Raw genomic sequence first — 24,390 nt, 5'->3', positions numbered from 1 at the left:
TCATTACTAGCTAGGGTTGTCACGATACTAAACTTTTCAACTCGATACCGATACTAAGTAAAATATTCGATACTCGATGCCATTTTCGATACCACAAAACAAAGACTCTAAAATTCAACAGAAATATTTTCATTACTAAAAAAAATACAAGAATCAAATAAAAAAAACAATATGCTGTGCACAATATTAAGCAAGCTTGATAAAAAACTTACAAAATTAAAATTAAGTGTTCTTTCCTTGGCTATGTTTTGCACACATAACAATGACACTAGCCAAACTGGTTAAGAAACAAAAATAATTCTTAGCAGCTGCACCTGTTACAAAAAAAGTCTGAAACTGAAAAATGCACAGAATTATTCAATCACACAGTGTTCAGAAAATGCATTTTCCACTATTCTGCACTTTAGATGGCTGTATCGATACTTTTGAAAATGAGTATTGTATCCGGATACAACGTTTCAGTATCGATACTTTTTTGAGTATCGATACTTTTGACAACCCTATTACTAGCTAAAGTTATGATAATGAAATGTTTCTAAACTGGCTATTGCATTAAGTTTTTTTAATAACTTTTAACAATAACTGAAAAACATCTTACTTTATTGCGAAAACGTTAGCTACCATAAAAATCTTACTACATTATTTGGAAGATGTTGGTTGCTTGGTGTGTTCCACATTCAATTAATGATGTTGGCTGCTTTAAACCATCACATTTCAATTTTAGGCAGGGTTAACCAAATCTAATAATAGGGTGCGAATTTTGTGTTTTGCACGGTAATTTGTCTACATTTTGTCATGTTTTGATCATATTTGTATCGCTGATATTGATCCATAGACATAATTATAGATTATTTCAATCTTTCATAAACCGTTTTGTGTCCGATTAAGGAAAGCATATAATTGATGCTGGAACTGTAGCTTCTGTCTCTCTTGTTTCCGTCCCGGCAGCCAGCAACACTCCTTTATGGTTTGGACAACCCACTCTCTCCTCACTCCGACTTACCACCTGACGGGGTAATTGTTCAAGTGCATTGCCTGTACTCTGTGTCACTGTGATTGTGACTGCTGTATCAGTGTCTAGTGGTAGTGTTGTCCAAAAGCTCCTGTTAGACTTAGTAAATCATCCCCATCTCTGTGTGAGACATGACCTTTTAACCAGTCCCACATTTAAGTGTTGGCCATCTTGTCTGTAGCAGATCTTGAGCACATTTAGTCAGACTACATATTTTTACTTGGGTTTTATTTACCTCTTGTGGAAGTACAATTTGCATCTTTGTGTTTTTTTGTTTTTTTTTATTCTTTTTACCTTTCTGAATGTTAAGTGAAGCATGTCAAATGTCCATCCATCCATTTTCTCCAGCTTAGTCCTTGTCAGGGTTGTGGTGGGGCCTGTGCCCTATCTCCAGCAGGTTTAGCTACTGCTTCACTGAACATCATTCTCACTGTATTCCCAGCACCATTTGGATTGTATTCCTCTTGGAATCAAATATTCATTTGCATTATTTAACTCTGGATCTTTAGCTCTTTTATTGCTTCCCTGCTTTACTGGGAGGTCCTAACTCTTTACTCTCTCTAATTCATTCTCTGCACACATGTGCAGTATAATAAATCCATTGTTTTTGTAAATGTACAGAGAGAGCTTGATTTACTTAAAAAAGTTTAATAAATAACAAATTGTAAGTAAGCAGGATGTGGTCAACCAAAGATAACTACTGGCCTATGGAAAAAATAAAAATGTATCACGAAAATAAAAACATCACTCTACATCTTTAAGATTACCTTGGAGGATCGCAATACAAACTTGCAAAAAGGTTTTTTTCCCTTCCTAATCCCCGTTTTATTTATCAAGGTTAATTCAATTCTGAAATATTTTTCATTTCTTTTTACCGACTAAATAATTGGGGTGTAAATCACTGTCTTTATCGTGATGTTTCACATCAATTTATTTGAATGACAATATATTTTTTGATATCGCAGTATGTTACTATGATCTGTAAATGAAATTCAATTAGAAACTCTGCTCACTACGATGCCTTCTTATAAAACAGTCCAACTAGGGCTTCTGGAGCCCTGTCGCTAAGCTTGCTTAGCTTGGGCGTGTAATTTGGAGAGGTTATATGCTTTCATATTAGCCTCTATTCCCCAGAATGCCATGTGGTTCTCGATTCAAGTTTATGAAAATAAGAAAATGTTTTCTGACATCGATATTAGTGTCTATCACAAGATGTTTTATTGGTCATTCCTACATCTAACACCATCAGTAGCAACAGACAGAAACCTATTTATTATAAACAGATTACCCGTTCTCATCACGATGTGGTGTGGCTGTAGCTAGCATTTCCTAGATGACGACTTTGATCGGAATATTGGCAATGATTTTCTCCACATCCCTACAACAATTACTAATGCTTTTCTTTTTAATTTCCAACTAATGTGAAAGTAACCCTCCCCAAAATACTGTTATGTTGTTTTGCTTCTTCCAGAATAAGGCAACAATAACAAGCTGATGCCAAGGTAGTATACTTTGAAAATGGAACAACTCTTATGATAGTAAAATGGGGTGCCCCTTTTTTTTTTTTTTTTCATACTTTGATGTACCAACTGATTTTCAGCTACCTCCACTGCATTGTGCAGCTAGTGGAAGGGGCACAGCCAAAGGGATATATTGCTTAAATATACTGTATAGTCCTATTCTGACATTTCAAGTCGTCCGATACCAATAAAAATAATTCCAGTGGCTTTAACAGTAACCCTCTTTGCATCTAAAGGGAATAAATAACTCTTTAAAAGTACAGAGAACCTCTTACAGTGTTCAGAATCCCTCTCAACTGTTCAACCAGGCGAGGATTTTAAATTACTTCATTATATAAATAGTCCATTCAAAAAGCATTAGTCTCTAGCATCTGACGAACACTGCCTGCTCATAGGCCTGTTTGAAGACTCCCATTTAAAACCCTGCTGAGCAAGTCATTTGTGCTGAGAATGTTTAATGGAAACCAGGCCAATCTTCACATGAAAATGAACACTTTGAAAACCACCATGCAACATTCATTGACTACTGTTATCTCTATGAGCTCCTTTGGGAATAGCTGTAATAATTTAAGCTTGGTTTTTATCCACTTTTTATACACGTCCTGTTTGAAAAACCTTTTATTGAGAAAATACATTGTTTCTAAGCAAATTGTTAACAAGCTAATGGATAACCTTTTTAAATTGGCTTTAAAAATTAAACTCATAAGCTCATCCTTTTTAGCTTTTTTGCTTTCAGAAAAAGGATTTTCTTACTCAACTAAAATGTGACTTTTATTTTAAAAAATCAGTTAAACAGCCATGGCAAAGGTCGACCTGTTTGGGTTCCTTTTTAGAAGAAAAATTAACTTCATTTAGCAGATTGTTTGTTTATACATTTTTATTTCTTGTTTTGTACGTACTGTAATGAGGAGGATAGTCCCTCCGGAACAGTATGATCATATTCACACATTTAATCTCTGAGGAGCAGTTAGACTTTGCAGCAGGTTACATCACATATTGAGTTCTTACTGGGATCACAGTCTTTATCCCTTTAAATGCTTTTTGCAATGCCGTCATGGAAAACAAGAACCTGTGGATTATGAAAAACACAGCAATATCACTGCTTTAGACCCAAAAGGCCTTTACTGGATTTTAAACAGCTTTGTTGTGATGTTAAATCCTTGCATGTTAACCACACATTTCAGTCACAAGAATTTAAAAAATATAAATTCTTTAAAAAAATAGTTTAGTTGTAGAGTGCGCTTCATGGCTCATTAGTATTCTGCTGGAGTCCGAGGTGTTGCCACATGCTAAACGGCAGCAGTATGGTAGGTTTATCATCACACCTCTCACACTTTCTTCTTTCTAAAACGAGAGCTTTCAAATTAGACTTTTCATTTAATTAAATTCTTAAGAAGGCGATGCTTGCTGAAGGGTGCTGCATAGCAATATTTAACGAGACGACTAAGACATTTGCTCAGTGTGAACAGTTTGAGAGCAATAAAAACCATTTGTATCATGGCTAATTACAATAAAAACAGATTTTATTTCCACTGCTTTTAGAATAGACATTATTGCCATCATTTTCTAATAGTTATTTCTTAATTCGTTAACAAAGTCAGGGTAAAAGAGCACTACTATGATGATCAAATATCAAAAATTTCATGGGAAACAGAAACGGATCAAACAATGTTACCAGTGTAGGAAAAGAAGTGAAGGAGTATAAACACCCAGGTGTTTACCTGAACAAAGGATGCAACCATGAAGTCGTCTAAGGGAAAGAACAAGGAGGCTGTACTTTTTAGGAAGCTTTTGTCCATCGGTGTGTGTCTGTGATCTCTTCTGCAATCATCTGTTGAATTAATAAACTTATCAAAAATGGATTTGAAAAGCTGCCTGATTTTGTAGTTTTCATAAGGGATAGAAAATGGGTAACTTATGGTATTTGGAGAAACCCTTTTTGGATTTAAAATGGCATTGTCATATTGTAGGCCTGTACAAAGACAAAGGAAAAACATTTGGCCTTGTTTAAGTAAGGTTAAACAAATAAAGCATCCATCCTGATGCAGTTTGATAGTCGTTTTACAGCCTAAATAGAATTCCAGAACCAGGTGCAATGATAAGACACAAACAAATGTGTGCACTATTTGCTGGCAGAAACGCTATGAGAAATGAAGATGACAGCTACCTAATAGAGCCAGACTGTCCTCTGCCTCAGCGTGTCCTCGGCGTGGTCTAAGGGCCAACCTGAAATGGATCTGGAGGAGTCTTCTGGTTTCTAGCAGCTGTGATAGAAAACCCTACACACACACACCTGCTCTGTTTTTGTTTTGTTTTTTTAATCGATCCATTTATAATATAGTTTTCCCTCCGATAGTTCCTAATGTGTACAAGCATGGAAAATGAAGCAGCAGAAGCTTTTTATGCTTTTTCCAGCACTTAAGGGCTGAACGTAGCAAAAGAATAGTGTTGCTCTCTCTTGTATACGTATTCATAAGAAGGTTCAGTCAACATCCTCCACAGCTTTAGCTTTTGTTTTTCTCACTGGATGTTGGACTTTTATTTATTATTTTCTAAAATACGATGTTGTGCTAATTTGCTTAGTCCCATTACTTCCTTGTTTATCCACCATGCATATGCACAGCATCGTTTCTCAGGTCAAGCAGTGCTGTTATTACAATCTATCAATCTTTAGTTACTAAAAAATTGAGCAAACAAAGTTGAAAACACAAAAGTAAAGAAAGTAAGCCAGCAGGATGTGGTCCTTTTTGAGAACAAGCATTGTATGCAACCGGAGCGAGTTGGCATATACATTTTTAAAATGTCATGTATTATGACTATGTAATTTTAAATGAAGAAATGTTAATCCCATATAGGGATTCTCATAGTTACTTTTCCCCAGGGAAATGTCATCTAGCCCAAATTATTCAAACTACTTTTTAAACCATGCTGTTATGTTTCTGTTTTTTTTTTTTTTTAATTCTTTATGCAAATGGTTTTAAAGGTGCACATTAAAGTAAATTATGTTGATCTTATACTGTTTACGCAGTGAAATAAAGGTCTTTCTAAAGGGCTGTTTGTCCAACTAATGCTTTTATAAAAATCATACACATTTTTAAAGAGTTTTGCAGATTGGAAAACCTTTTACTACAACAGTTACCTCAGGCTTGTGTCGCTAGTTTGAGCAAATGGGCTGCCTATTTGTTTGTCTTTTGATATTTGGTGTGCAGTTAAAGGGACCCCTGCCATTAGAGTGGTAATGTGTAGCAGGAGAAGGAGAACAACTTAAAACTGAGTGAGGATGAGACTGAGATGGAAACTTTGAGAGGATCAAAAACGGGACCTTTTTATTCTGTACTGAAAAGCGGGATGGGATTCCGTTGATGTTTCTGTAGCCCGTCAACTTTTTTTTTTTGTTGTTGTTTCAAGAGTTTAAGGCTTAAGATGTATTATTCTCTCTCAGATCCCTCGTGGAGGACGACGACCCTCACATGAAAGTCGCTCTAGGCTATGGGGAAATGGGCATCCCGGCTCACCTTCAGGCATCGAAGACCGGAAACACGCGATTCTTCACTAGCAATACGCACAGCTCTGTGGTTCTTCAGGTGAGCACACTCTCTGGTTTATGCAAGAAAATTATGCAAATTAATTCTCCTTCTTAATTACAGCAGGTTTAATTAGGGGATTTATTTGACTGTTGGTTGAGAGGCAGTGATCTCTGTATTACATTATACGATAGATAGAAACGATGCATAATCTTAAAATGACTGCCTCATCTACAATATCTGCATGCATACTTGTCAGACTGTAGAACAGGCAGATTTAGGTTTACATTTTATTTTTCTCAACAAAGAGGCCTGTACCTTTGAGAAAAGAATGCAAACATCTCCTAAAAGATTATTTAAAAGGAATGTAAAGTAGAGGTAGTTTGAAACATCAGCCAGTTGATATTTTGACATATATTTGCTATTTTTTTACTTTGTCTTGCAACGTCCGCTGGATGCTTGCATTCGCTGAGACATCAGTGCTTTCAGAAGCCGTGCCTAAAAATCACATGAAGAGCATTCATTTCGTCTCTTTTTGCTATTCATTGTTAATGTTGAATTTGGTTTAAGATGGGTTTGAATCACAGATCCACCACCGTACCTGGATAAGAGGACCTTTATTACATATATGCTTTTTCCTTTAAAAGCTCTGTTTTAGTCAGACTCTATCCTTTCTCTGCATTTTTTACCTTTTATTGTCGTTAGGCGTTAAGACTTTCTTTTCTGATATTACTCCTGAACTGGTTGGCATGTAAATGGTATTTAATGGTTGTCATGGAGACTTGGTGACCCCATGGTAGCAGTGAACATTCAAAATGAAAGTATAAATTTCTCTAATGTAACTCTGCTTCAATTACATTTCATTAGGTGTTTTATTTTTGTACATTTTAAATAAATTGTTCTACTGGTGTGTTTTTTGGGAATAAATGCTTCCCAACTAAAGGCTAGATTTATTTATTTATTTTTTTATCTGGTTGTCTTTTCATATTGATGGGTAACCCTGTATGTGGGTGAAATGAAGGACAGTCTGAAAATGTGGTGGACCATGATCTTTGCTGCAGTGGTTGTCCTTGGTCTTCAGTGTTTTTTCTAAATTAGAAGCTGTCTGCCTTTTTTCTTTGCTATTCATTAATCTTTTGCTGTCAAAGCACAATAGGGGGATTATAATGATTTGTTTAAGCCTATCTTACCTCCTGATCCTGGAATCTATTTCTAGTGACGAGTTTTGATGCATATTTTCTCCAGTGATTATAGTGGTTTATGTTGCTCGAACACTGAGTTGTTTTCAGGCTGTTTGTACGATCTACCAAAACCCTTGTTTCATTTGATACAGTAGATAGAAAAAAACAAGTGTGCATAAGTTAGTGCAATGTCAATAATTCTCTTGGGAGATGACAGAAATGGTGAGTTAAATTTACTTCAGTCACCAGGAGCTTCGGTTAGCACGTGATCTTCTTGGTCTGTTATTGACTAAGCTAAGGAGTCACTGGAAAGGGGGGGCACTACTTAATTTAGGCCCCCTAAGCTGAAGCCAGAAACACTTCCTGCTGCTCGTATAACTCTCACCTCCCTTCCCTTTTGGATTTAGGGATTTGATCAGCTGAGAATAGAAGGTTTGCTGTGTGACGTGACGCTGGTTGCTGGGGATGGCGATGAAGCTTTTCCTGTTCATCGTGCAATGATGGCCTCATCCTCCGACTACTTCAAAGCTATGTTCACAGGTGGGTCCTATAAACCAGAGAATATGCTCACAAATAAGCAAATGCACATAATGTATGCATGTTCCCTTTGTTTTTTTGTTTTGTTTTCTTTAATGACTCCCAGTTAATGTATTAGTCATTATTTTGCATTGATGTTCCTTGTAATTGTTTCCCCATAGAGAAATAAATGTTTTGGTGTATTTACCTTCTGCTCAACAGACATTTCAGCAGCAACAGAACTTCAAACGTCCTTTAAACGTATATATCGTGTCTTTGGTTCCTGTCATATACTTAGATTCTCTCTGATTGGCTGAACTGTTTGTTTTTCTGGCTTTGATGTTAAACTTGGAGATCAATTTAAACTGGAAATTGGGCCTCATGGATACACTTTTAAATACTTTATCCTTAATAGTTTTGTTAATGGTGACAGATGGTTATCCTATTGCACTATGTAGATTAGTGCAATTAAAACAGTACAGTTAATTTATATAGTGCCAGTTATTAGAAAATGTTGCCTTAAAGAATTTCCCCAGACAGAAAAGCTCTGCTTTCTAAACATAAATATACGACCAGCCTGATGGTTATATGCATCCTAGATGTATGTTAATCCACACCATTGTATACCTCAGACATGAACGTTTAAATTTTAGAATATTAAGTTGTTAATACTTAAATATAAATATTCAAACTATTTGCTTAAGTAGTCAGCTTTTCATTTTTATACACTTTGTGAGCAAGAAATTCAAACAGTAGTTTAAATTTATTCAGTTCACAGAAATCCGATTCAAAACCCTTTATATAGCCTTATATAACTTAAATATATATAGCAATAATGTATGTTGTCAGGTTTTTATTCGTTTAAATTTCAGGCATTTTTATCTGCTTAGTTTTAGTGTAAAGTAGACCCAGACTGAGCGGTGCCCGTCATGCTGTGTGTTGATCTGCAGCCTTCTGTTCTCTCTACATTGTCCGTATATGAGCACAATGAGCTGGTTCCATAGCTATGTATAGCTGCTATAGCTTGATCTATATGTGTCCGCATAGCTTCACACATTTGTGGGTGGTGACAATAACTCAATCTGCGTTTCCAAGGAAAACTCTGATCCACAGATAACACTGCAGTAGGGCTGAAAAGCATTAAGGAGTTATGATATTGCAAAGCTTTTGTTAAATATTGGAATTGCAAAGAAGATTTTAACCCTAATTTTCCCAAAGGATATATATACCCACACAAACACTGCCTTAAGCTCTTGCTCACCTTGGTCTGGTCATCAGTGAAGGTCTATCAACGAACACAGATGTTATCTGCATTGCAGCTGAGATATTTTAACCGCCTAAATATTGCACCCAAGCAGATCCTTGCAATTGTATTAATGCACATCAGATGAGCTAGATATATAATCGATAAATTGTGCAGTTCCACTGCCTGATTTAGCCATTTTTAAAGCTGCAAGGAGAGTAAAGATGAATCCAAGCTTCTTTGCAACACAGATCTGCAGTTGCTGTTTCTTGTCAGTCACAGTTAAAAAGGATTCAAAATGGTTTTCTTAACTGATTTTAATCATTCACCAAGTGCTGGAGTTCAGACCGCATAAATCATGTCATGTTATGAATTGTCTGAATATGATATTTTATCCTCTTTTTCTGTCCCCACCTTATGGAAAGTTAGTAGACATTCGTTAATTAAGCTATGATTGATAGCTTTTTAACATCTTAACTTTTTCCTCTTGCAGGTTGCAGTGTTCTCCATGGAAGCTTTTCCAACCCGTACACTCTTATCAAGTCACCAACATAATGATTCAAATGGTTCATGTTTGAGAAGTGACAGACCTGTCACTTATTTAGGTTCAGCTAATGACATTAGACGTACTTTAAATCAAGATTGTTAAAAGATAATTAAAAATTTGAGATTTGTATTGGTATAAGTTTTTGCTGCCACATGAAAAACCCGAACTATGTTCCATTTTTGCAAGGTTGAGTGGATATTTATAAGTGGTATGCTATGAAATACTTAGAAATGACACATGCATAAATTATGCTCAAATTCATTCAAAATTATTCTGATTGATTAAAAATGTGTTGCATATTTATGACTGTATGGCAAAGCTATGTTTTAATTAACCTGCACAGACCTCTAATAATGATATGAAGGCTTGTAATATTAGGTTGGATTTTATATCCAAATGCAATACATTCACACTGTTCAACCCAATAACATAAACTAGGTAAAATAAGTATTGAGCACGTTTATGATTTTTCTAATGGGGCCATAATATTCACACCAGTTAACACCAAGTTAACGGTAAAAGAAAATTGGACGTTCAAAAGGAATTGACATTGAATATGCTTTCTAGAATGCCCTTCATGCTTTGTAGAAAACGCTTTTTCAACAATGTCTTCTGTATGGAATAACTGAGGTTATGGGCCCTGAATGGTGCTTTTCATAGATTTTCAATATGGCACAGGTCTGCTGACCCAGACCATTCCAAGTTTGTCCTTTACTCTCTTAGGCTTTCAATGGCTGTGTGTTTGGGACTGTGGCCTGGTTTGGAAATCTAGAGTCTTCATTTCATCTTCAGTTCGTTATCTAGAATTATCTGCTACCTTCTCCATCCATCCATCCTTCCTTTGTGTGCTGAAATTGCTGTAAGATCATCCACACCATTTTTCATCCCCCCATAAGCTTTTATTTATTTCCTGGGGGTTTGTGGGGGCTGCAAACATGGTGGATGCAGCAACAACCAAAACGTTCTTATTTAAAGTCAGAACCTTTTATGCTGTCTGGTGACTATTTCTCTGGATAGTGCGAATCATCTGGGCTAAACTTTAAGGAATATTTTATAAGCTGTTTCTTCAGCTTTTGGAGTTTTGATCAGTTAATCCATGTAGAAACCATTGCAGCTTAATGGATTACTAACTGGACTGGCAACCTGTCCAGGGTGTTCAGCCCATAGACTGCTGGAGATGGCACTGGCCCCACTATGACCCTAATGGAATAAGTGGAAGAAGGTGGATGGATGGATAGATTACTTACCTTTGAATCTGCCCTTTCCGGAGTTTTATAAAGTTTAATGCTGGTCCTTCTTAACTTTTGAGACTTTCTAAGTAGTTGTTCTAAAAATTAGCTTTTGTCGAAGGAAGCGAAATAGCCACTGTGTCTGTAAACTATAATTGTAATGAATTTGACCCAATGCAGTAATTATTTTTTCTCCTACTACCCCATGATGCAGGTGGAATGAAAGAGCAGGATTTAATGTGCATCAAGCTTCATGGAGTTAATCGAATAGGCCTCAAGAAGATCATCGACTTTATCTACACTGCAAAGTTGTCACTCAACATGGAGAACCTGCAGGACACACTGGAAGCTGCCAGTTTCTTACAAATCCTTCCTGTGTTGGACTTCTGCAAGGTTTTTCTCATTTCTGGGGTAAGACAATAACAAAAGCATTACTTTAGAGCTTATTGCAAAATTACTTAAGAGAATCCTGCATCCTATTTTTAAACAGAATTCTGAAGGTTTTGTTGATTTTTATTTTTTTATGTTTAGGAACATTAGAAAGCCAGGACAACCAGAAAAAAATATCAGAGTTTGACTATTTAAAATGTGTAAATACAGCACCCTGCAAAATGATTCATGCATCTTTTACCTTCATCATTTTTGTTTCATCACAACCTGATGAGATGTTTTAATGGTTTAAATTCTTTAAAGTATGTGAAATCACAAGCCAACATGTTCTCTTTGATGACCTGCATGACTGCAAGATTTTGTCTTGACTTGTTCTTCTCTCGGTTTTGCAGGTTTCGCTTGACAACTGCGTTGAGGTTGGGCGAATTGCGAACACATACAACCTGACAGAGGTGGACAAATATGTCAACAACTTCATCCTGAAGAACTTCCCCTCTTTACTTGGCACTGGAGAGTTTGTCAAGCTGCCGTTTGAAAGGCTGGCTTTTGTGCTGTCCAGCAACAGCTTGAAACACTGCACTGAGTTGGACTTGTTCAAGGCTGCTTGCCGCTGGTTGCGGTACGAGGACGGCCGGATGGAATATGCAGCAAAGCTCATGAAGAACATTCGCTTTCCCCTCATGAACCCACAGGAACTCATTAATCATGTACAAACAGTGGATTTTATGCGCACAGACAACACTTGTGTCAACCTTCTATTGGAAGCTAGCAATTACCAAATGATGCCCTACATGCAGCCGGTAATGCAGTCTGAACGGACAGCCATTCGCTCAGACAGTGCCCACCTGGTCACATTGGGAGGTGTTCTGCGCCAGCAGCTCGTTGTTAGCAAGGAGCTGCGACTCTTTGATGAGAAAGCTCACGAGTGGAAGGCGCTGGCTCCCATGGACGCCCCTCGCTACCAGCACGGTATTGCAGTCATCGGCAACTTTCTTTATGTTGTGGGTGGCCAAAGCAACTATGACACCAAAGGAAAAACGGCAGTAGACACGGTGTTCCGGTATGACCCTCGCTACAACAAATGGATCCAGGTGGCATGCCTTAATGAGAAACGCACCTTCTTCCATCTCAGCGCTCTCAAGGGACATCTCTACGCTGTCGGTGGAAGGAATGCTGCTGGGGAGCTCGGTAAGTTTATCTACCTCCTAATTATTCTCTCTTTTGCTTTAAATCAGGCAAATTATCTCCCAAAGGACCCCATCATTACCTATGAATTTTGTTAAGGACCAGATTATTAGTTAAACTGAATTATTCTGACATTTATATGATAATTGGCTATTTTTTTTTATTGTCTGTTGGTCACTAATTTAGAAAATAGACCTGCATTAGTGAGAATTGAAATTTTAAGTCTGGTAGGAAAACTCAATTAGAAAAAAACTAAAAAATGTAAAATTCCTTTAATAAAGTGTGATAGATTTCATTCAAGTTAAAAATCCTTGACAAAAGCAGTCAGTTCTGCATTAACAGCTGCTTTTCCTTTTGATTTCAGGACAAAGGAACTGTAGGACGTTAGATGGTGATATGAACACCTCCAAAACTCTTCGTGACCTTTAGCTTTTCCAGTGTTATCGTCTGTGTGAGATGTTGGTATCTAGTGCAGTGCGCCTTCCTCATTTTATTGGCATTTAAAGGCTGTATTTTTAATTGGAAATGCCAGCTCACAAATTTTGCTTTTCAATCAGTCTTTTAATATTATTGATGTGCAATCTGATATTGTGATATTTGCATAAGAAGTCTCAGTTGTGTGCACACACGCATACCCATTTAGATATTAACTTGCATTGAAAGGTCTCGAAATGAATAACATTTGTGGTTGAAACAAATGAAGAATGAAAACTCAGAATTTTTGAGCAATTTCTGTGATTTGATATTTAATTTACACCCTTTATATTAAATAACCTCATCTCGAAGCTAATCTTCAAGTTTATTAGAATTAAGAAGAACTTATTAAGTATATTTATTTTGGCTTTACTTTAGCTTGAGCTCCTTGGATCAGAGCTTTTAAACAAAACACAGACTGATAATTAGTTCATTTCTACTAAATTAACAAATTTGTTTTATAAAGAAGCTGCTTCTGAAGTAAAATGTAAATATTAAGATTATAAAATAAAGCGGATTGAGATGTGGAATTAGATGCCAAACTCTGAAGTATGTTTCATGATTTACTGATTTACATGACATACAGATATCAAAGCCTAGGCAGGTGGCTAGAATTTAATCATCAACAAAATCAAAAATATATGTTAAATACAAGACAGGAAATTAGTCACTTTTAAAGCATCACTGTAACGTTTACCCCAAGTAGCTTAATTTGAGATGAATGAAAATATTTTTCAGCAGAATATTCAGCACTAAGCACTCATAGTTGCTCTCTGAGGACGGCTGCTCTTCTCAAAAACTCTCCTGTGTAGCTTGAGGCCTGCATCCATTTCTTGATGCGTCATCTGACCCAGAGCGCCGAGCTCCTCCTTAACACCAGCGATAACTAAGATAAAAGTTGTTGTTAGCCAACCAAACTGAAATGACCCATACCTGATTGGCCATATTTTGGGTTCCCTGATGTAGGATTTAATCTTTAACCGTCTTTAACCAGGAACTCCATGACTTTTTAAGTTTCTGGTCCAAAGAGGTCTGCTGTCAGATTCCAAAACGGAAGCAAACTGATTAATTTCTAAACCTGGACGTTTAGGCATTAATAATTAAGGTACAGCATCCCTAAATTTTATAATGGATATACCCCTTTTTTTTGTTGAACCAAAAGATCCTTATTCAGATTTACTTTATTTCTGAGTTTTTGTCTTTAATTTACCGTAATTTTCGGACTTTAAGCCGCGACTTTTTCCCCCATTTTGCGACCTTGTGGCTTATATAACAGTGCGGCTTATCTATGGACTTTTACAGCTAACGGCCACTAGGGTAATACCTAAATCTATGGATTTTACCATCCACCATGTTGACGTCACATTTGCTTCAACACACAAGTACGGTAGCCACACGCAGGGGAATGCGGAGGTTCTCCGGAAGCAGACTTTTACCACGAGTGTTACGAGAAGAACGACAGCGAGAAAGATGGACATTAAACATAAAATATCTGCGGCTTATAGTCCAGTGCAGCTTGTTTATGTACAAATAATGCAATTTAGCTTCTGCCGCTTATATTCAGGTGCGGCTAATGGTCCGAAAATTACGGTAGCTTCTTCTTTTGTCTATAATGTGGACGAAGCTATGGTCCCCATGAGCTGTAATATTTCCTGAACTACTTTAAAACAAAAGCGGATGCTTTTAATACTGTATGAATTCCCCACCCTTTAAAAAGCTAGTTTCAACATGATTCATAAGAACTCACAAATATGCTCCCAATCTGCTGCAGTTAATCACAGAGGAAGATCATCCCATGATGAGTAGGTTTTGTTGTCTTTTGTCACAGAGGAGTATTATTTCCTGCCCCTTTATGCTGGTGCTCAAGACATTGAGTTATAGGGCTTGAGACTCGCCTAAAGCCTTGACAGGATCAGAGCTGACAGAAGGAGGCATGGCGGCAGCAGCTGACACGCCCTTCAGAGTTTTAAGTGTTGGTGAAATCTTTCTTTCTAAAATGTTAAACTAAAACGCTGTATATTTGCATGTTGACTCATAAAACCTTACGAGCAGATCAGTCTGAGTACATGTTTATACGTTTTAATTTTGGCATGGTGATGTCCAGTAACCAATCTGGGACCTCTGCACCCATAGCCTTAAACCACAAAGAGGTGCCACCCAATACTTAAATGGGACCAAATAACTTCTGCAGACCAGGAGAGGAGTTTTCTTCTATTTTAGGTTATAATTTGAGCAAAGAGCTCAGTGCCTGTCTGCTGACCCGCCTTATTCAGCCATATGTTTCTATACCTTCGCTCCGCTTGTGGTTCCGACTTGATGTATTTCTGGGTGTGCCATCCGCCATGTTTTTTTTACTCTGGATGGGTCGTATGGGTGTGATTTTTATTGTCTCCTCTGGAATGCTCTAATTTTAGAAAAGAAACGCTGAACAACATCTAGACACATTTACAGCAGGAATTTCTTGTTTTGAGGAGGACAATAAAATGTTTTAATTCACATAGCTCCTATTTCCCCTCAGGCTAATTAAGCCGTTTAAAATGCGAGAACAAACATGTTTTTTGCTGTACTTCCATTATCGTCATTTCATTGAAATCTGGCTTTCAAGGCTTGAATTAGAATAGATAATGATGAATATGGATAACAATTGAAGCCACTGAGCTGTTATTTCTCCTCACCTTTACTTGAATCTACTTTCTACATGAGATTTATTTATCTTTAAATATGATTACACAGAATCTTTTAAGTTTTGTTTCCTGCTCTCATAATTCACCTGGTATCTGCCGTTGTCTCTGAACAACATTAATCAGTTCAGTTTTACCCTTGGCTCTATGGTTTAAAAACGAGGTGTTTAATCCATTACTCATTTCCTTAATGCAGCACGTAAAACAGTTTTTAATGCCTTGACTACAGACTTGATAACTGGAGAATATTCAGGATATAAACTCCTGCTCCTTGTTCGTTTAACCATGATGATGAAGAGCTATTGATGGCAAAGACTGTAACGTGGTTTGAGCCTAGTTCTGATGTTATTTCAAGCACAAAGTAATTGTGTTGCTGCGCCCTTGTTGCTTGTTACAGGGTCATAACAAGCAGCCAATCGCTCGACTGTGATTATCACTCCTGAATCGCAGCATTCCTGTTCTTGGATCTCTCCAATCCCCCCCCGGTACATTAGCATAAAGGATCTAATAATCTTCCAATTTCCTGTGCAGTCAGCGGACACGGCACTGGAGGGAATGTGTACTGTATTTAAATCTGTGTTTTAGATCCCACACTGAGACCCTCCAAGGCCTCATTTGCTTCGGTTTGTCCTCTTTAGATTCGTCTTGACCTACTTTCTGCTAATACTTTTTTGTATTTTGTTTTTTCAAAGCTACTGTAGAGTGCTACAACCCAAGGACAAATGAATGGACGTATGTTGCCAAAATGAATGAGCCACATTACGGCCATGCTGGGACGGTGTACGGTGGTTACATGTATATTTCAGGTAAGTGAATCCTAGAAGTCCATATCAAATATTTAGAAGATATCAGGGTTTTTTCCGTTTGTTTTTTTTTTTTTTTTTTTTGTAAGTAAACCTATGAAAACATGTATAGCAAGTGCTGCAAATAAATGTATAGCATGGAGTTCAGAATAAAAGTATGACACCTCCACCTCGTTTTTGTTGGTGTTAAGTTTTGGTTTCGATAGTGTGACCCAGAACATTTTTTCCCTCTCTGTTTATTTACCCCAAACTTTTACTTACCCTGTGGATTTATTTTATTGTTTGCCATGGTCTCCTCCGAAAGGAGGGCATGACGTCTGCACCCACGTCTTTCTCAGCAGCTGATGTTGGGAGAGAGATTGTCATCATTAAAATAAAACTATAACCATTAAATCTGTCATGCAACTCCACCTTAGTGTGTATAGTTACTGCATAAATCCATGGGAAGATAAAGGTGTACCTGTAAGAAATTTTAAAACTATATTGTAGGCAACTTTCAGTTTCTATGGTAATTATTCTACCAATAAACTAGTAGAGATTTCACTGCGTTAACACTAATAAACAGATTTTTGATTCCTTCAAAGCACATAAAGACAAATATAGCTTAAGAAATTTGTCCCAAATGAACTTTAACCAGAGCCACCTGCAAAAGAGTTTGGCATTATTTTCATGTTGGAGAAAATAAAATTAAAAACATTAAGATTAGGGATGGGTATTGGCAAAGAAGTCATGATTCGATTCAAATCACGATTCACATGCCACGATGTGATTCTATCATGGTGCATCACGATACTTGAAATATTGCGATGCACCGCGATGCGTTGCGATATTTTCACTGAACACTGTAAGAAAAAGATACAGCCATTACCAGTGGCTGACTGGCTGGGTATGATCTGGATAGTGTCAGCACATCCGCAGCGACATCTGCTGGAATGGAAGTTGTATTCCACTTGGTTTGGCTGATGTGTGCCTACCATTAATGTATTTTATTTGTTCATTTTTTTTAAATTAAGAATCGATACTTGGCGTCAAGAATCGATGCAGTAGATCACAAAAATTAGAATCGCGATGCATCGTCATGACGATTATTTTGCACACCCCTAATTAAGATGTACATTTAAATCATGACGGATTGGACTCCTTTCAGCACAGAGATCTGAAACGGGTGATGATTTAGTCTGTTATGGTTGAAGTAGATGGGAAAATATAAGCTCAAGATGATTTTAAACATTTTCAAGCTAGTTAGAAATGCAGCCACCAAACATTATGTCACGTTCTGAGTTAGGTCAGTTAAAGAGTCACCACCTTCTCTTTACCTTCAGTTGAATTAAAAATCGTTGATGGTGTGAAGAGTGGGTCAGGATAGTTTGAATAAGTAAGGCTGATGGGAAGAAATTCAGTGTTTCAATTATCATTTTGGATTTTCCTTTTGTCTCCCCCATTTTCCGTCATCAGCAATGTTTCCTCGTCGGCACAAAAAGTAAGAAATATAGTCAAGTTAGCAGAACATGTTGCCCTTTTAATTTGGTGTTAATACCTCAGTACATGATTATTAGCACGGCTTTTATAAGCTTTCTTTAATTGGATCATTTTCATATCTTGCCAAAGACCAAGGGAAAATGTAATGCCAGCAAGACCAGAAGATGCTGATGATACAGTAACGAAAATTGATTATATTCTCGTTGTTTTATAGGGCAGAAAACTCCAGAGAAACAGACTTTCTCCACACACAGTGCTGTACTTTGTCCTTTTCTCATTTACTATTTTTATCCCTTCTGTGCTGAAAATACAGTTTTGTAATGCTGATATTAGGCCAGTCTGGTAATAAATGTTGCGTTTGAAAGAGTCGGGTCTGCACCTGTACCGCCTAGAAATCATACATTTCCTAACACAAGCTGTTTGATTACAAGTGTTATTGAATAGGAACCAAGCCGCTCAGATGAGAACTTGACTTTAATAAAAATGGTCCAAGACAGTTTGCTGTGAGGCCCCACTAGCTGCTACTGTCTCAGGGGGGGTCACAGTCTGGAGATGCAAGGTGACCCATGCTGGGGTGCACCTCCTTCTCAGTCTGTCACAATACATCAGGTCACTTTTTCTGTCTGCGCCGCTGTGCTGTCTGAAGGTATCCCGTCAGCTGGATGAACCTGACAAAAGCGCTCAGTCCACAGGCCATCACAAGCAGAGTGGCTCGGCAGAATTCAGACATTAGTACTAAACTTTATCTGAGCACTAAACTCCTTTCTCTGCTTAATTGCAGAGCTATACGAACACATTTTACCTCATCGGCTGTTCTTTAACTTGTTTTTTTCTAAAAGCAAGATTCAGTGTTTCACTGAACCCATAACCTTTGTTTTCACACTCCACTGATTGAAGGTTCTTAGGCACCATCTACTGCTTTGAACCCTGTGGGCATGAAATAACATGACTCGCTGTACACACCTGGTTTTAAGGATTATGTTCTGCTCCTTTTCGTAATGCCCTTGAGCTTTTTTCAGTTCATTCGAGGGCTGTCAGTAGACATCCATTTTCTTGTCTCCTCATGGATATTTAATTGGCTTCAAGTCAGAGCTCGGTTGAGGCCACTTAAGGAGATTTTCATGTTTTAAGGTAAACTATGAGGCCACAGGTCTTGTGGGGGAGAAGAGCTTTTTTTCTGTACACAGCTTCCTCTCCTTTTTTTTTTTTTTTTTACATTTATACATCTAGAAACATTTGGGAATATCCCACAGCATCATGCTGCCACTGAGGTATCTTAATTTGGACATTCCTTCAAGCTTTCAGCAGGTCTTATTTCCTGCCCGTTTCAGGGTAAACCCATATTTTATTTTTTTTTATTTTTTTCCCAGTTTATATTGCCCGGTAGTCTTCATATGACTATTTTATTGTGGTGTGATTAAGATGCCGTTTTGCCATTTTCGTGGGCTTTGTGAAAAGTTCAATATGGTGGAGGATTGAGGTCAACATTTTTTTTTTCTCTCCTCCCATTTATTTTTCCCTCTGAACTTATTGGTCATAACTAAAATGTCTAAAACATCTACTTTATTTCATTTGAATTAGTAGCCAGTCCAAATAAGGTTAACAAAGAATCCAAATCAACCAAATAAAAATGTGCAACTTTTTTCTCAGTGAAGCAGCGTCGTCCTGCTCTGCATGGTTCTGAGGTGCTCATCAGCTTGTGTGTAATCAAATTTCTTAAGTTAAGGCTGATTTATACTCAATAACCAGGTCGCCTACGTGTGCGTCGCAGTGAACGCAAATGTAGCTCCGCCCCCTCTGCAGACACTGGGGTGCACCTCTCCACAATTGTAGGTGACCGCAGACAGGAGGCCTCTGATTGGTCAAATCTACATCCACTCTACACTCTGCGTATTTCCTGTTTGGTTCCTTACCGCCCTGTTTTGTTTGTATTACCGCCATTGCGCAAAACAAGTCGTGAAGGTCGACCAGCTAGAAGATCGAGTTGCGCGAGAATGCTGGGACCCTTTTTCCACTTGGATCTCCCATCTTTTTCGCCCTCATCTCCCTCCGTTGTCGCACAAACTTGCCCCCAATCCCTCACTGCCTCAGCCGTATCTAGACCCACAGCTATTTCCTGATTGTCCCTCTGGCATTGTGGCGTGTAATACCATAGCGCAGATATTGGGCATAAATCAAAAATATCTGCGACAAGCTCACTGCGACACACTGCTGCGGGGATTATAACCAGCCCTTAAGTCTCTTTGACCTTGTCCTTTTTTAAGCTTTAGATGTACGGAGGCCTTAGTCCTCAACACGGCAGAGCCGGGTTCGAATCTGCCCTGTGGTCTCTCCCTCTCTCAGCCACTAGGGCTGTAAAATATAAAAAAAAATAAATATACTGTATATATAAATAAATGATAAATAAAAACCTCTATTAAAGCCTCTGGTGCATTTGGGGAATGAAAAAGGACTGTTTTGTTTCTAACTAGTAAGTGGATGTTGATTTGGGTCCCAGGCCAATTACTTGGTTTCTTTTAAGTTAAGACTACAAGAGGTACTTTCAAAAAAACAAAAGTATTTTTTGATGGGTTTTTTTTGCTTTTTTTTTTTTAAAGCTTGCATTCTTCAGTCTGAAACCTTCAAAGGCTGTAAAAATTGACATAGCAGCAGAACTTATGGAAAGGATGTTGTTGCAGATTATCCTGAACATTTCAGACATATTGCTAAGGGGAAGCTCCTCTCTTCATCAATAAAGTTTAATCAAATATATGTTTGCCTTAAGATATTTGTCAAATTGGTATTTTTGAAGAATAACAAAGAAACAGAAATGTATTGATGTGTTTCTGTATAGTGATAGCTTTGTCTCGGTGTGGCTGTGACACTAATTTACCTACAGAGGAGCCGAGAGTGCTTTACATGTGGAGTGACTGGGTTGGACAGTTCTTTCCCTTCAGTAAAAGAAATGATCCTAGTTTAAATAAGTAAACCTTATTGGAATGATTTACATTAGAACAATCTGTAAATTATGTAAATCAAACAGATTTCTCTTTTTTTTGACAGTTTAAAAAAATGAAAATCTTGTTTTTTTCCACAGCCTTATTCTTTATTCTTAGCCCAGGCTGCTTTTATGCAACATAAATGCCAAAGAGTGGGTTATGGTAGTCCTGTAGTAAGACTGATCAATAATTACTGTACCTCTGCCAGTCACCATTGAGGGATTTCACTTCAGAGACGAGTGCAGATCGTCTGTGGGCGATATTTATGCAGGATATGAACTCCCGACACCTGCGCTTGTTATTAGGCGTTTGTGGAAGCAGTCCTGCATTAGTTTCCTCATCTCTGTTCGTCCTCTGTTATCCGCTCCAGTCCCGCGTGTGCTGGCACTCATTCATCCAGGTCACTGCTTGTACAAAATGACTCTGCTGTTACTCAGCATCCACATGGCTGCTCAGGGAAGTGATTCGAACTTGAAGCATATGGGCTCGCATGGCATGAAACGCAAACCGTAAGCATCCGTCCTGAGGCAGCTTATGAGGAAGAGAGGCTTTTAGTTTACATCTGATAGATGTGATCATTTTTTGTTTCTCTGCTGCTGATTAAGCATTGAAACACTGGAATCCTGATCAGACGGCCCCGTTTCAGGAAAGGCCAAACCCTTTAAACTGGATCAAAATAGTAACAAACCCCCTTAGGAGGAATTACATGGATCCAGAGTTAACTAAAGCTTTTTCTTTTTTTTCCCCCCTTGTCAGAATTTATAATGGCTCCTTACCGTTGGAGGATAAAGCAGTCATGCTATCTCTTCATTTGATCAGTTAAGAAGGTGCAGCATCACAGATCTGAGTCATGGCAGCTGAATACACCGATTAAACCGAACAATGAACCCAGCACACAATCACTAGGCGGCCTGTTCATGGCACGTTCCACAAATCCCTCCCTGCATTTGTTCCCAGTTACTCCGCCTGTGTGTGGGGGAGGGAGGGGTGAGCTGGCTCCTACCCAAATGCATGCTGGGATTGTGTTCCTCTTTATTTTAAGCCTTCCCTGTAGACATGTCCTGTATATTTTTTTTTTCTTTCCCCTCCCTGTTATTTTTTTTCATCAGCTTTTTGTGTCCCGGCGTCTCCCGTCTGTTTGTGCATATGGCAACAAGGGCTTTGTAAAGACTCGCCGCTTTGTGTCGAGTGCTTTCAATGATCGTAACAAAAAAGAAGCTGAGCAACCACTGATGTTGCTCTGGTTTGTTTAATTAGTGTTTAATCTGTTTATTGGCTAAATTTGCAATTCAGGGATCGCTGAATGATGAGTTTTAAAAATGTGGAGCCCAGGGCAGCATTATGGCTGGTGCTCAGCATGGCCTAGAAAGATCATTATATAGTCAATGACTCACAAATCTGATTGACAAGGCCATAAATGGTTTTCTCCAAGCTGTTTGGAATACTAATGTTTTTTGTTTTTTTTTCTCTTTTTTTGCTGCAGGAGGTATCACTCATGACACTTTCCAGAAGGAGCTGATGTGCTTTGACCCAGATGCAGATAAATGGACTCAGAAGGCCCCCATGACGACGGTGCGCGGCCTCCACTGCATGTGCACGGTGGGCGACCGGCTGTACGTAATAGGGGGCAATCACTTCCGCGGCACAAGCGACTACGACGACGTCCTCAGTTGCGAATACTACTCCCCCGCCCTTGACCTGTGGACGCCCATTGCCCCCATGCTGCGAGGTCAAAGCGATGTGGGCGTGGCCGTGTTTGAGAACAAGATCTACGTGGTGGGCGGCTACTCCTGGAACAATCGCTGCATGGTGGAAATAGTACAGAAATACGACCCAGAAAAAGACGAGTGGCAGAAGGTGTTTGACTTGCCGGAGTCGCTAGGCGGGATCCGAGCCTGTACACTCACAGTTTTCCCTCCTGAGGATATCTCAGGCTCGCCCTCCAGAGAGTCGCCCCTCTCAGCACCTTGATAAATAACGAGGGGGAGGCTCTGCTATGTTCAAACGCCCGTTAACCTTCCCCATGCAACCTTTTCAATAAACACTCCTTTTAGACTTTGTTTGCACTTCTTTCTCAGACATCTGTTCGGCGTAGCCGAGTCCTCATCCCCTAAAACTGTGCAGGAAGCTCTCCCTGAGTGGTTAAGTCTACATAGGACATGGCTTGGCAACCTAATTACATGTCAATGTTGCGTACTCAGTATTTTTTGGCAGGAAATACCTTGACTTGAAACTTGACTTTGCAAATCAACTTTTCTACCTGATGTCCACAGAGTTTTCTTACGTCCCATTTCTTTTGCTGTTCGACCTTGAGATGTTGACTACATTGTGACTCTCTTCTACGCTATGCCAGGTTGAATTACAGGTGACCCCAGGCAGCAGCAGTGGTAGAAGAGCTCCAGAACTGATGGTTTTTAACTCAGGGGTTGGCCCGGGCCCCATCTGCGTCTCTTACAGTTTCAGCTCTTTCCTGCTGTTGGTATGAAACTGTTCAAGAAACGATGTTTTCTAAATTTAATAAACATGATTTTAAAAAATAAAAAATAGGTGTTGTGATTTTTAATCAGTAGAGTTGAGAGAAACCCTCTCTGCCAGTATTTTCATTTGAAACAAGACCAATGCTCCTTATCATAGGATAAAATCTTTGTTGGGGCAGAGATATTAAGATAACCAGTGGAAATCCTGTATCTCTGCTCCTGGGGCCCAAACGCTGTCCTCTAAGATGCCCACTTCAGCAGAGCATTAGGAATGGAAATGATGGGAAGACCTTCCTAAGAGTTTAACAAAACAAAAACAAAGCCTGTCTGTGACTGAGAGACCAACATGACCACATTGATCTCACCACAGTGAGTAATCAAGCTGATGGGTTTGGCATGAAGAGGAAATTCCTGCTAGTTCTGTTCAATATACTCCACTGTATTAAAGCAGTTTCTGCCAAATTAATAAATGATTACATTTCCACCGTTCCTTGTTTACCCTATCTTTATACGAGGGATCACGTTGGCAGGGTAAGCTTCCACTGGCAGAGGTTTTGGACAGGTTTACGAGTACCATCCCAAAAAGAGTTATCATGTTTGTAGAGGAATATAAACTTTCTACTCTGCGGTGAGGAAAAGATTTATTGCCAAAAGTGTTAAAATGATTTGAAACCTTATTTGCAGGCTGCAGAGAACCAGATAATTTTTTTATTTCTTTGGTTTTGGTCAACATCTATAGCCTGGGTGCCATTCCGAACTTAGTCCCGCCCACAAAGTTTGAGGTCGGGAAGTTCGGTCTGGCTCTGCTCCATAGTAGCGCGAGTATTATCGCCCACTGTCAGGCGATCCAATCAAATTGTCAGGGCGGGCTTTATACGATGATGGACAGATTACCAACAGTAACGTAATCAACCACGTGACCAATGCACGCTTGGGTGACAAAAATAATGGCTGCCGCTGGAGAGTTTAGGTGAGTAGATTCTGCTATTAGGTCTGTTCTAGAAGATATCGACAGCAAATTAATTTTAAAAGAGGAACAGAGAAACGCCATCAAGTCTCATCTTCTTATTTTACTATAATAACTGCACGCTTTGATTTTTGTGGACAACAACTATGCCTCGCTTAACATACGTCACGCACTCCGTTGCTCT

At 38.6% G+C, this 24,390-nt stretch overlaps 1 protein-coding gene across 4 annotated transcripts in view; it reads left to right on the top strand.

Moving 5' to 3' along the window:
• The window catches only part of LOC107089851 (kelch-like protein 13), a 42,254-nt gene extending 18,955 nt beyond the window's left edge, over positions 1 to 23,299 (top strand). For 2 of the 4 annotated variants that reach the window (XM_015382863.1, XM_015382861.1), the window contains 6 exons: positions 5,975 to 6,116; positions 7,645 to 7,777; positions 10,987 to 11,183; positions 11,555 to 12,350; positions 16,195 to 16,308; positions 22,246 to 22,733. In XM_015382863.1, coding sequence (XP_015238349.1) covers positions 5,975 to 6,116; positions 7,645 to 7,777; positions 10,987 to 11,183; positions 11,555 to 12,350; positions 16,195 to 16,308; positions 22,246 to 22,733 — 1,870 coding nt within the window. Of the gene's footprint in view, positions 1 to 948; positions 1,015 to 5,974; positions 6,117 to 7,644; positions 7,778 to 10,986; positions 11,184 to 11,554; positions 12,351 to 16,194; positions 16,309 to 22,245 lie in introns of all 4 variants that reach the window. The other 2 variants (XM_015382859.1, XM_015382860.1) reach the window with 2 other exon arrangements.
• The last annotated feature ends 1,091 nt before the right edge of the window (positions 23,300 to 24,390 follow it).

This window comes from Cyprinodon variegatus, unplaced genomic scaffold (assembly GCF_000732505.1).
Source record: "Cyprinodon variegatus isolate N-32 unplaced genomic scaffold, C_variegatus-1.0 Scaffold268, whole genome shotgun sequence".
NCBI classification, from domain to species: Eukaryota; Metazoa; Chordata; class Actinopteri; order Cyprinodontiformes; family Cyprinodontidae; genus Cyprinodon; species Cyprinodon variegatus.
The sequence above is the reverse complement of the archived record's forward strand: the minus strand, read 5'-3'. Positions and strand labels throughout refer to the sequence as shown.